Source organism: Anastrepha ludens, chromosome 6 (assembly GCF_028408465.1).
Source record: "Anastrepha ludens isolate Willacy chromosome 6, idAnaLude1.1, whole genome shotgun sequence".
Classification (NCBI taxonomy): Eukaryota; Metazoa; Arthropoda; class Insecta; order Diptera; family Tephritidae; genus Anastrepha; species Anastrepha ludens.
Genome location: NC_071502.1, coordinates 72,204,693 through 72,217,465, shown reverse-complemented (window position 1 = coordinate 72,217,465; position 12,773 = coordinate 72,204,693). Strand labels below are relative to the sequence as shown.

Below are 12,773 nucleotides of genomic sequence, written 5' to 3'. Positions count from 1 at the left end.
AGGAGAAACTGCGACAGTCGGTCGGACATGACAGGTAACATCAGTTTTGTCCATCTGCATCCTCTCTCAGCCTGCCAAGCTCGCTTGTGGGTTGGAGTAACCCGTTTGCTAACCGTGGCTTTGATGGTTGCAGAAGTGAGTTGCAGAAAGTGCTCCGGGCCAAAAAGGTTGGCCTCAGAGCCCATTCTGGCTAAAGAGTCAGATTTCTCGTTACCCACGATACCCACGTGTCCCGGGACCCATGTTAGCATCAAGCTATTATGTCTACCGACATATTTTAGCCTGGATTTACAGGACTCGACTACTCCTGATGTGGTTGGGGAGCTGTCTAAGGCCATGAGCGCAGCTTGGTTGCCGCTGCAGACACATATGTATATCTGCCTCTCCATCTGTTTTCCACAACAAAGTTCATCGCTTCTTGAACAGCATACACCTCCGTTTTAAACGTAGATTCATGCATTTCAAGAGCAAAGTGCAATTTTGTCCCGCTGGAAATACGAAAACAGTGTTTGCCGGGCTGATTTTCAGAGTTTGACCACAATTAAGCCTCTGGTAGCACCACACTGTATCTCTTTTCAATTACGACTCTTGATGGCATGGAATCAAGGGGCATGGAGAGAATCGTTGAATCGAAGTTTATGCCTTCTCTGTTTTTCAATGCTGGACAGGGGCGGTGCCAGCCTGCAGATGGCCTCTAAGATCTCTCCTTGGATGAAAGCATCAAGTGGTGGTAGACTAGTTAGAGCATCTAATGCCGGGCCTGAAGTAGTCGGAAAAGCTCCGACGCAACAAATGGCCACAGTGTGTTGTCGTCTCGATAAGGTCCTCCTGACTCCCACGAGAGGGTGGCGTCCCACTTTGTGGCGTCACGTCAATATCCCACAACGCTCCCTAAACTTTTGCCAGTCTTTTTTCTGGGGTTTCTAGAGGGCAATGGCATTTGTGCCTCCTCGCCACACTGAAACTCAATGCACCCGTGGTCTGAGCATGAATCTTCGGCAAGGCCTCTCCAGTTTTTGATTGACCACCCAAGTTTTGAGTTTGATAGGGTGAGATCAATCACCACCTGCCTTCTAGTAGTTGCAAATGTAGGCTGTGTGCCCTTGATATGTATGTCTAGGCAAGAGGACGCGATAAATTCGAATAGCCGAAAGCCCCGTCCATTGCACTTGCTGCTGCCCCAGATTGTATGCTGGGCATTAGCCTCGCAACATAGGATAAGGCCCAGATTGCGGCGCTCACAGAACCTCGCGAGACTAGTGGCCTTCCCAGGGGGTGGCCCTTCCAGAGCATCGTAAGGAAAATAAGCAGATACAATCACAACGGACATCAAGGGACGGTAGCTGCAGGAACCGTCCGAGCCAATCATTTGAGAAAGACGGGGAAACTGACCGTCCCAAAGAAGAGACTCAGACGGTTCCCGTACCGTGAACCCATAACATCAACACTGGCCTAATATTTTCCTTTAAAAAATTCTTGGATCACTTGAAATGGAATCGCTCAACTTTAAAATCCTTTCTCCATAAATTTCAACCCGACCTGCGATTTTTACTGTTGTTGAGAGATATGTTAGCTTTATTTAAAAACCGTTCAGCATATGTAGGTATTAATTTTAATTATGTTCAATATATTATAAGGGCTTAGAAATGAAGCAAAAACGTTTTCAGAGTGAAGTTCAAACAACAACAAACTCGATTATGAAGATGCAAAGTACACAATTTTAATTAGACGCTAAATTGATTGAAAGGACAACAAAAAATCGTCTCTGTTTATATCTTTATTTTCATTTACGAGCTCTCTATTTCCTTTAATTGTCGTATTAGTCACTTAATTTAAATTTCAAAACTAACCTGTAACAGTCATACGTCGCCTTTGCCTTCTGGTAGTTGACATTCCATAAAGATTGCTAACCTCGTTCTTCGCTTGATGCTTAAACCCCTTATAGATTATCTTAATGTTGAACGAAAGTGAATTTAGCACATGTCAAAAACTTCATGAATAGCACTGCGAAACTCGGCATTCTTACTTACGATAAATAGTAAAATCATCAAAAAAGATAAATAGATAACGTCCGAAAAATACATTTTTAATTCCTCAAATTAATATCTGTAATTTAATTTATTGATTTTTCAATTATTAAACACTTGATTAAATACGGCGCGTCTCTCAACAATATCGTATCAAAAGTATTTGCCAATTAATAACTTGAATGACAATAATGCGAACGTTTTTTATCTTATCATTGCTTAACGAAAGCTCTGAAGCTTTAGGAGCGCGCTAGCAGTGAGATAAAAAAGACTGAGCGTTAAGTATTCTGTGAGATCCGAGAATTTGCTCTAATTGTGTATATGCCTATGTATGTACATTAGAGTGGGTCCCTCTTTAAAAAACTTACTTTAAGAAGATTTTGAGGACATTATTGTCATTGGTGAGTTCTAACAGCCCAAATCGAGTTTTCTGCATAAGTCCCTTTTTTACTACTCGATTCTAAGGTTTGATCATTTTTATCCTTAAAATATCCTAGAATGTCTCCTTAACCTGCTAAGCTCATTTAACTTAATTTCTCCGCCATTAAATACAACTTCACTCTTCATTTCTGTCTTTAGAATTGTAATAAAGAATTGCGAAAAACCCCTTGACCTAGTGTTTAGGACTAGCTATAAAAAAAGTAGGCTTTCAAACTAGGCCCCGGAGGAGTATTGCAAAGTATAATATTTTCAATCGTATGGGGCTCGCTCCGACCTAATGTTCATTCATTTGCCGTACACATATGAAAATGACACATCCAAGTGTAGTTAGGAGATCACTCTTGGTATGGTAGTAACTGTTAACAGTTGTATTAACTGCCGGTATTATCTATAAGTTCGAGTACGGGTACGAGTATAAGGCTTTCATATTGTCATGATGACCTACATATCTGTTTTCAGTCTACATGTCATACAAAAAAGTCATTCCTTGTACGTGACGTCAGTTTCCGGGCTGCCACCAGATATTATATAATACAAATAGAATAAAAAGGGTAGGGCCACTGTTGGATAGAAAATGGTTAAGAAATTTTAAACTGCCGCATTTTCTGGCAAAAATTCTATAATATTGCTTTTAAAAATTTAGTTTTTGCACTATAAAAACCCAAAAAAGGTAAATTGGCCGCGTATGCCTTTAAGTCCGACTTTGCTTGTAAAGTTATGAAGTCGTTCGTGGACACTCGGTATATTTTGAAAAAAAAGTTGGACTTTAAATTATATGTGGAGTACGCAAATATTGTTTTCCAAAATTTAAAGATATTGAAGCAAAAAAGCTGATCGTTCCCAAGACAGTCGGTTCTACGTTACCGGAACGACGTGCATTTATATCCGGCCAAGGACTGTCACTCCAGCAACATTCCCCGTACATGTATGGGGGATGTTGTATGGGGGATGTTTATGCTGTTACAACACCAGCATCGAGGTTAATCTCTTGCTTATACTTTTTTCAACTAACTATATTTAAACGATCTTACTATATTTCTTATACTTACTGTACTGTAGAAGAAGCAAACGGGTTATTAAAATAATATAAATTTACTAAGTTTATATCAGTTTGATTTTTTGTTTATCGGAGATTTCAGCAAGAACTTTGCAGTCCAGTTTTAAGCAATGTACCGATGAGATCGAAACTTAAAACTTTGACTTTGCCCTCACTTCAATATTCGGCAGTTTTGCAAATATAGGCGATTTTAGTTTTCCACTTCTTTTGTCATATGTTGAGCTGTTAAGCTATGGAGTTAAGGTACTATAAAATACCATATAATATTGATAGGCAATGAGGTTTTTAATTGGTTTGGGAACATGGTGGGGAAACGTTTTTTAGCGTTAAAGGATGATCTGATGCGAACACAATTGTTCTTAACTAGCTAATGGATATTTTTCTATCCATAAAATAATGTTTTGGCAAATTATCATATTCCGGATATTGATTTAGTTTTCTTTGCTGGCTATTTCCACTGAAAGATGGAAGTCTGCCAAGTCTGATATTAAAACAAGAAATTATTTCACTTAATCCAAGATTTTATTTTGTGAATTAATTTTTAAATTTAAATCCGATCGCGAAGTTGCAAAGTTTCGCCAAGTTTGCAGTTTTGAGCCGAACCCGAAAGGCAGATGGTTTTTATGAGGAGCTTTTGTATGCTGGTACTGTACTTCGCCAAGCCTCCTCTGGGCACTTCATCCATCCATTGGAAACAAGTTCCGTCAATATCACCTTTCTTACAATGAGATCTGCAATGTTATCGATTGCGTCGACACTATCCTATTATTCTCCCTGTCGAAACTCTTTGGGAAATGCTCTTTGCAAAACATGAATTTCTTCTAAATCACCACATCATATGAAATAAAGCTTTTTAAATTCTCCATTTATCGATCTCGGATTGCCTCAATTACTCTATCATGTCCTGACTGAAGCGGTATGTACTCTTTAGCGGGTTGTTGCTCATAAGCAGACCATTTTGAAAATGAATTGTTTTTTCTACAAATTTTACTTTTCCTCCACTTTTACTCAAAATTTTCTAGAGCTAGCAACCCAGCGTCTTGCTAAGGGAGCCGATATATCTAGAGGGAACTAAAGGGGGATTTTTTAAGAGCTATAGGAAAGTTTTTCAAAAAAAAAACACGTAAAATTCAGAAAAATCCATGAAGTTTTTGTTTAAATCGATAGTACAGTCCATATAATTTAATGTTTGAAGATTATTTCATGCAAATGTTTACCGCGACTGCGCTTCAAATGGTCCATCCGCTAAGTCCAATTTTTGCATACTATTTCCAATGTTTCGGCCGGTATCTCACATACATATAAATGCTTTAATGTTGTCTTCCAATGCGTTAATTGAAGCAGGCTTGTCTGAATAGACATGAGCTTTAACATAGCCCCACAAAAAATAATCTAAAGGCGTTATATCGCAATCGTGCGATGGGTGGCCAATTGACAGGTCCCGAACGTGAAATAAAATGTTCACCGAACTCGCCTCTGGACTTGTTGCCATTGTTACGCGTGCTGTGTGGCATGTGGCACCGTCTTGCTGAAACCACATGTCATGCAAGTCAAGCTCTTGCATTTTGGGCAAAAAAAAGTTGGATATAATTTCACGGTAGCGCTAACCATTCGCAGTTAGGTTACGATTCGCAGCATCTTTGAAGAAGTACGGTCCAATGATACCTCCAGCCCATAAGCCGCACCAAACTGTGACCTTTTTTGGATACATTGGTAGCTCTTGCAATTCTTCTGGCTGATCTTCACTCCAAAATCGACAATTCTGCTTATTTACGTACCCATTGATCCAAAAATGAGCTTCGTCGCTGAGCACAATTTTTCGACTTTAAACTTTCTTAACAGAAGACGCATTTTTATAATAAAAATCAATGATTTGCAAACGTTGAAGATGTTTGACAGTGAAACAAAACACGAAACGTGCGTCAGCTGTTTAAACCAACTGTTTAAAAAGATAATAGCTAAAAAATCACCCGTTAGAAAGCTGCTTACTGAACAAACCCTTTATCATTGAATCATGGATTTGACAATGAAATTCCCTCTCTCAAAAATTCCCTCTCGTGCGGTTTTACAACAGATGGCGTAACTTGATTATTATTCCATCGATCCACATTTCCAAACATTCATTGGAGAGCTACTGTCGTAAGGCACAAACGTCAGTATAAGTTTTTTATTTGAAGCGTAAACAACAATATTTTTACCACACTTGAAAATGTCGAATTTCGTGCCAAATAATGTGTTTTTGCGGGGAATTCTTCTTCATTATTTTAATATGAAGAAAAAAGCAGCCGAAAGTCATCGTATCTTGGTGGAAGTTTATGGTGAGCATGCTCTATCTGAGCGAACGTGCCAGAAGTGGTTTGCACGCTTTAAAAGTGGTGATTTTGGCTTGGAAGACGAAGAACGCGAGGGTGCGCCGCCAAAGTTCATGGATACCGAATTGGAGGAATTGCTCGATCAAGATCCGGCTCAAACGCAAGAAGAGGTTGCAAAAACTTTGGGAGTTGATCAATCAACCATTTCCAAACGTTTAAAAGCCATGGGAATGATCCGAAAAGTAGGCCATTGGGTGCCGTATGAATTGAAGCCAAGAGACGTTGAACGCCGTTTTATGGCATGCGAACAACTGCTTCAACGGCACAAAAGAAAGGGTTTTTTGCATCGAATTGTGACTGGCGATGAAAAGTGGGTCCATTACGACAATCCAAAACGTCGGGCAACGTATGGATACCCTGGCCATGCTTCAACATCGACGTCGGCGCAGAATATTCATGGCCTGAAGGTTATGCTGTGTATCTGGTGGGACTAGCTGGGTGTTGTGTATTATGAGCTACTGAAACCGAATGAAACGATTACGGGGGATGTCTACCGACGACAATTGATGCGTTTGAGCCGAGCACTGCGAGAAAAACGGCCGCAATACGCCGATAGACACGACAAAGTTATTTTGCAACATGACAATGCTCGGCCACATGTTGCACAAGTGGTCAAAACATACTTAGAAACGCTCAAATGGGATGTCCTACCCCACCCGCTGTATAGTCCAGACCTTGCGCCATCCGATTACTATCTCTTCCGATCGATGCAACATGGCCTGGCTGACCAGCACTTCCGTAATTACGATGAAGTCAAAAAATGGATCGATTCGTGGATTGCGGCAAAACCGACCGAATTTTTCACAAAGGGAATCCGTGAATTGCCAGAAAGATGGGAAAAAGTAGTAGTAAGCGATGGACAATATTTTGAATATTAAATTTGTAACCATTTTACGTCAATAAAGTTTCAAATTTCGAAAAAAAACCGCACGAACTTATTCATAGTCCATTAAATAATAAAAATAAAATCTCAAATTCAAATGCCAAATGTTTACAACTGGGAAAATATGGAAAACAATTTTAACTTTCGCAACTGAATCAGCCAGATTACGATTTTTGTTTTTGCTGTAGTAAAGTATCAATCAATAGTTATTTGTTTGAATATATTTTGTATTGAGTATTTTTTTATTTTGTATATGAAATAAAGGACTAATTAATGCATATACATATATGTACATATATATTTTTTTAATATAAACATAAGTTGTCGACCCAGGTGAATGTATAAGTAGTTTTCGACTCAGGCTTCTCGTTTTAATGATCCCTACACTCGGAAAGTACAACAGACATTTGGCGATCTCGCCCTTAAGCCTTTCAATTTCTCTGTTGCGATACCATCTTACTATTCTCGTTATGTCTTGTCTCTGGATTGATTGATTGCCCAGGGATTTTTGAGCAGAAATGTTTCAATGTACCTTTTATGACTGTTAGTAAAGCCAACTACCGATCAAAAAAAAAAAGTTAAAAGAACTAAAAAGGCGAAAAACGATAAAAATTGGCCCAAGCGCGAATTGTAACAGTAGACTAATTTTTAATAGTTTAGCCCTTTTGAGCTAATTTTAACCGATATTACACATCGTCATTTTAGGTAATATTTTTTCGACCAAAAATAAAAGTAAAAATTTGTTTGCTGCTTAAATAAAAACCTTATTGCTACGTGTAAACAAAATATTTGTTATATGAATGAAAACGAAATGTACAGTGATAAGGTAATAAAGCATGGAATAAAGCAATATTAAATTGAATTCCGAATTATTGCTGTATAAAGTAGGATGACCTAAGGTTTAAATTTAAAAAGTTAGGAAATATATTTACAGAAGATCAAAAGTTGCAATTACAGATTAACTGCATTTCTTACTTTGTTATGAAAATGTAAACTGCTAGTTTCGATCCAAACGTTTTACCCCAAAAAAAAACATAAAAGCGAAATTTTGCTTTTATCTTTTAACGAAAATCTAGTACGTATGATTTTAATATCATAGACTGAATGAACTGAATTTGATACACCACACCTATTCTTGCTGTAAAAGACACTGCGTCTAAAAACAAAAGTAGAAACGGAATTCCCTTTTTTCTTGCATGATGAGCCCTCCGTATTTTAGTTGTCAAATGATGACAGCAGTTTTGTATACCATGAAAAACAGGTGTCGATTTTTTTGCTATTGCTTTTCTAATCATATGTTATACTTTTCATTTCAATTCTTATTTTTGTATCAAAACTGTTATCCCAAAACATTATCAAAGTTAAAAAAATCACCTCCAAATGTAAACAAATCTCGTTGAAAATCTAACGTCACCACACTTTTTCTCAGACGCAATAATAAATAGACAATGATTGATTTATTGAAGTTGTCTCGTGCTCGCCACGTGATAATTATTTTCTTGTTTTGAAATTTCTTTCCCTTTCCCTAGCGCGCTATTTTGAATATCTCCCGGTAGTTCTGGATTTTCGAGCATAATTTCCAATCGAGCATAAATTCCAACAAAAAGTTTATTTTGGGCTTCAAGGGTATTGAGTAGCATACTTAGATCCTATGGTTAATTCTTCTGGTGACCCCATGTGTATTCCTATTCCATTGATGAAACGTAAATATCATTGAAGTCTAGTTGAGCAAAGTTTTATTGCTACTTGCAATAGCCATATCATTGTTTAGGCAAGAGGCCAATGCTCGTCGCGTTTTACCTCCCTACCTTACTGCATTTGCGACAAAATTCATTTGTGAGAAATCTCAATCGCTTCTCAAATTTTATACCGATTGATTAACTTCGTTGTTAACACATCGTCGGCGCGGTTTTTTTACGTATATTTTGGCAAGAAGCTTCTATTTTTCAATAATTAAACTCATCTATATAATAGAAATTTTGTAAAGCCGCTTGAAATTTAATTCGCTCGCAGCTGATTATTAAGTTACTGACTCTACACTGTGTACGTACTCACCTGTTACCACTAGCCCATTTCGATGCCTTGGCGGTGGTCGCGCTTCCGGTGCTAATGTGAATGCTTTAACAAGCAGCTGGAATACCATAAAAGGAGGGAAACCAGTAATAAAATAATGATAACTTCCAATAGAAATAATGACTTACGCGCATACATATGTACATATATTTTGTATTAACTACATATGTATACAGGCTACTTACCCTAAGGAGCACCAACATCGAGACAATCATAATAAAATAATAGAAAATATCTATCATGGCCATTATTCCAATACCGATTTGTTTGAACAATACAACTGAACTGCTACAAATATACTAAACTGTGTTATATCAAATGAAATTTAAATAGGCTTAACTTTGTTAAAAACTCTTGAATGGTATTTATACGTCTATGTCTATGTCTATGCGATACTGTGCAATTACCTTACTTATATATGTATTGAATACCAATTTCGTTGTAGACATTATTGTAATCTTATCATCCCCTGCAAAGTGGAGAACAATACATAACAACTCTAAAGTTTATAAAATTGTGGTTTATGATTTTCAATACAACAACGATTGTATATATGTACATGCATAGGAATATTTTAGCTCCACTGGTTTCAAGTTCTCTCATTAATAGGTTTAAGTACAAGTACAAGTACAAGTAAACCTCGATTGAGAGGTAGTATTAGCGTATTTGTACGCCAAATAATTTGTTAGTATTATTTAACTAATAATAATAACCCAATAAACAATTAGAATTGCGATCAACTTGTGGTTAACGTCTGATTATTACAAGATTATTCTCATTAAAGAGGACATTTTTTGTATAACAAAAATTGTGTTTCTCAACTAGGATCTCTCAAATTAGCTCTCATCAAAATGGCCTGAGTGAAATAAATACAAATTATTATTGTTGCCATTTGAGTATTCCCCGTGTCATCCGATAAACATTTGTATTATTAACTTCTTCTCAACCTGCAAGCCAATGTTTGATATCAATTGACGACAGACACTAAATATCAACTTGAAAATTATGTTTTTCATAAATCTTCATTCAAAATTTTTGGCGTGTTGAGTAGTGTAATTGTATGGCGCCTGGAAATTTGCTCTGGGTTCAATGAATAACAAGAAAGGATGATCAGATTGGAGGTACTTTTTCCAATAGGGTTTTTTTGAAAGATCACTCGTGACTTGTCAAACTAAATACAGGGTGGGCCATGTAAAATTTGCTTTTTGAATCGGCTATAAAAAAAAGCTAATCAAAATTTTTTCAAACTTTTTTTTTTATTTTGAAGATTGAACATTGTCATTTATGAATGAAAAATAATATCGTTCAAATTACTGCTTTACATTAGGCCATTCGATCAACCCAGTTCTTAAGCACATTTTCGATTATTTGGGCTCCAATTTCATGAATGGCAATTTTGATTTCGTGTTTTAAAGCATCAATCGCCTCTGGATGGTTCGTATAGCATTTGTCCTTAACGGCTCCCCACAAAAAATAGTCCGAAGGGCTTAAATCACAGCTCCGATTCGGCCAATTGATATCGGAATTCAAAAACGGTAGCCAAAAGTTCGAGTGTAACTTTGGCAGTGTGACAAGTTGCACCGTCCTGTTGAAACCAAATGTCGTCCATGCCATCCTCTTCAATTTTTGGAAACAAAAACTCGTTGGGCATGTCACGGTAACACTCGCCATTTACTGTAACCGCGGCTCCTCGCTCATTTTCGAAAAAAAATGGCCCGATGATGCCGCCAGACAAAAAACCGCACCAAACAGTGACTCGTTGTGGATGCATTTGCTTCTCTACAGTAACGTATGGATGTATGGATCTGAGCCCCAAATCCGACAATTTTGCTTATTGACGTAGCCACCGATGTGAAAATCAGAAAAGAAGAAGAAGACTCACGACTTTGGAAATAGGTTTTCAATATTTCCCAATTTTGCTCAAGCGTATAGCGTCCCATTTCGTAAATGTCAAACCTTAAAGTAAATTATGAACACATTTGACATGTCATTTGTGTTACCATTCTCAAAAAAATAGGCGGTTCAAAAAGCAAACGCTATATGGCCCATCCTGTACATAATTTTTTTCCGTGTTCATTAACATTTCATCATCGAAAGACTTACGCCTCAATAACGTTTACAAATCGTACGATTGTATTTCGAAAATGGACCCTCTGTGAAAAGTGTTCATCGCGCGCTTAGGCTGACTTATGTATGGTGTACGTTTTTTTAAAGCCATTTGTGGCTTACAGGCTACGTCAATAAGCAAAGTTGCCATATTTGGACTGAATTAGCCCGGAGCCATTCAAGAACAGCCATACATATATTGAAAACAACCTTTTGTTGCGGCCTGTGGGCTGTATGGATCATGGGCCCATTCCTTCAAAGACGAGGCTGTCCGCAACGTAACAGCGAATGGCCAGCGCCATCGCGCCATGATAAACGACGTTTTGATGCCGGATGAACGGAAATTGAAGCATAATGAAGTTCTCATCAAAAAATGAAAGAATGTGCTACCTAAGATTGAAAGGAAATTTTCGAAACTTATCCTTAATCAGTATTTATGCTCCCACTGAAGAAAGCGCGGAAAGCGTAAAACAAGAATTTTATGATCTACTAGAACAATTTGGAGCAAAATTAGTTAATGTGACTTGCTGCTTGTCATAGATGACTGTAATGCAAAAGTTGGTAAAGAGGATTTCACTAATCATAGTGTCGCAGAAAAATTTTCTCTTTTTTCTTAAAAATATTCCGAATAATGTAAATTTAGCATTTAAATTCTTAGTTTTAAGTTCGATTATATTAAAAAAATGTAATAAAAGCTAATAAAAAATCTAAACTACCCTTAAACGTATTTTTTTTTTTAAATTTAATTGCACACTGGCGATAATTGCATCCCTTTGCTTCTTTTCAAACTGCATCGAAGGTTTCACGAATACAAAGAGTGTGTACCCTCGAAATTTATTACATATACCTAAGTCACAAACCTCTAATTGCAAACAATATTTAATATTATAATCTATTTATTGATTCCTGTTTAAATTATTCCAATTGTTTTCAAATTATATTCATCGCCGTTGGCGTTCTTCGCAAACAATTGTTTACACATACCATACAACTACATACCTGTATGTATCTTATTAACCATTCGCCATCCAACTGTGCATTTTAGGCATTCAATGTACATATTTATGTATGTATGCTACTGTTTATTTCATTTTCATTTTTCGACATCAAAGATATCCATTGTATTGCATTGCATTGTATTGTTAATATTGCAGCTGCCAGAGCGTGCAACAAGCGAGCAACGGCAGCCAAACCCACAAGCGGTCAGACACCTCACAAGCTTGTGCGCGTTCGATTATATCGCACTAGCGGGCAGCTCACACACAATCCATATAGTTCGGCTAACCCATTAACGCAGTTGTCAGTTGGCCCGTTAAGCAGTTAGCCAAAAATCCGTTCAATTTACCGTGGCACGCAATGCTTCGAGGTGCGCTCACGCAAATGCGTCACTTGGTCCATTAATTTCATTTCAAGGCTTCTTAGTTTCGAAGCCTTATTTTTTTACTTCGTTTAAGTTCATACTCGTAGCATCTAAATTCATTGAAACATTGCATTTAAATAAAATCTTAGAGCTGTTTGTTTAATGTATGTGAAAATGTATTGTAGTGTTGTTGCTTTGCTTATACCGTCGCGATGACGGCCACAAGTCATAGGGCTATAATGGGATGAGTTCATTATTCCTTTTTTCGTTTTTGCTAGTTGTGTTTGTTCGCTAGTTAACTAGCGTAACTGTATAACAATAGAATGTAATAGGTATTTTGTTGTTTTTCATTAGCTACATTTGAACTAAATAATTTGTATTTACTCGTCAGCTTGGCTACCTTTTGTCTTCTTTCTAAGACCCTCCAAGTAAATAATTTGCACCCGTTAATTGC

The 12,773-nt window shown here is 37.3% G+C and overlaps 1 protein-coding gene across 2 annotated transcripts in view; it reads right to left on the bottom strand.

Moving 5' to 3' along the window:
* Positions 1–9,158, bottom strand: part of LOC128867190 (uncharacterized) — a 67,842-nt gene extending 58,684 nt beyond the window's left edge. The window contains exons 1-2 of one of the 2 annotated variants that reach the window (XM_054108291.1): positions 9,039–9,158; positions 8,836–8,911 (exon numbers count right to left, since the gene is read on the bottom strand). In XM_054108291.1, the coding sequence (XP_053964266.1) occupies positions 8,836–8,911; positions 9,039–9,101 (139 nt within the window). In that variant the 5' untranslated portion in view covers positions 9,102–9,158. Of the gene's footprint in view, positions 1–1,850; positions 1,951–2,030; positions 2,182–8,835; positions 8,912–9,038 lie in introns of those variants that run through there. The other variant, XM_054108290.1, reaches the window with a different exon arrangement.
* Between the last annotated feature and the right edge of the window lie 3,615 nt (positions 9,159–12,773).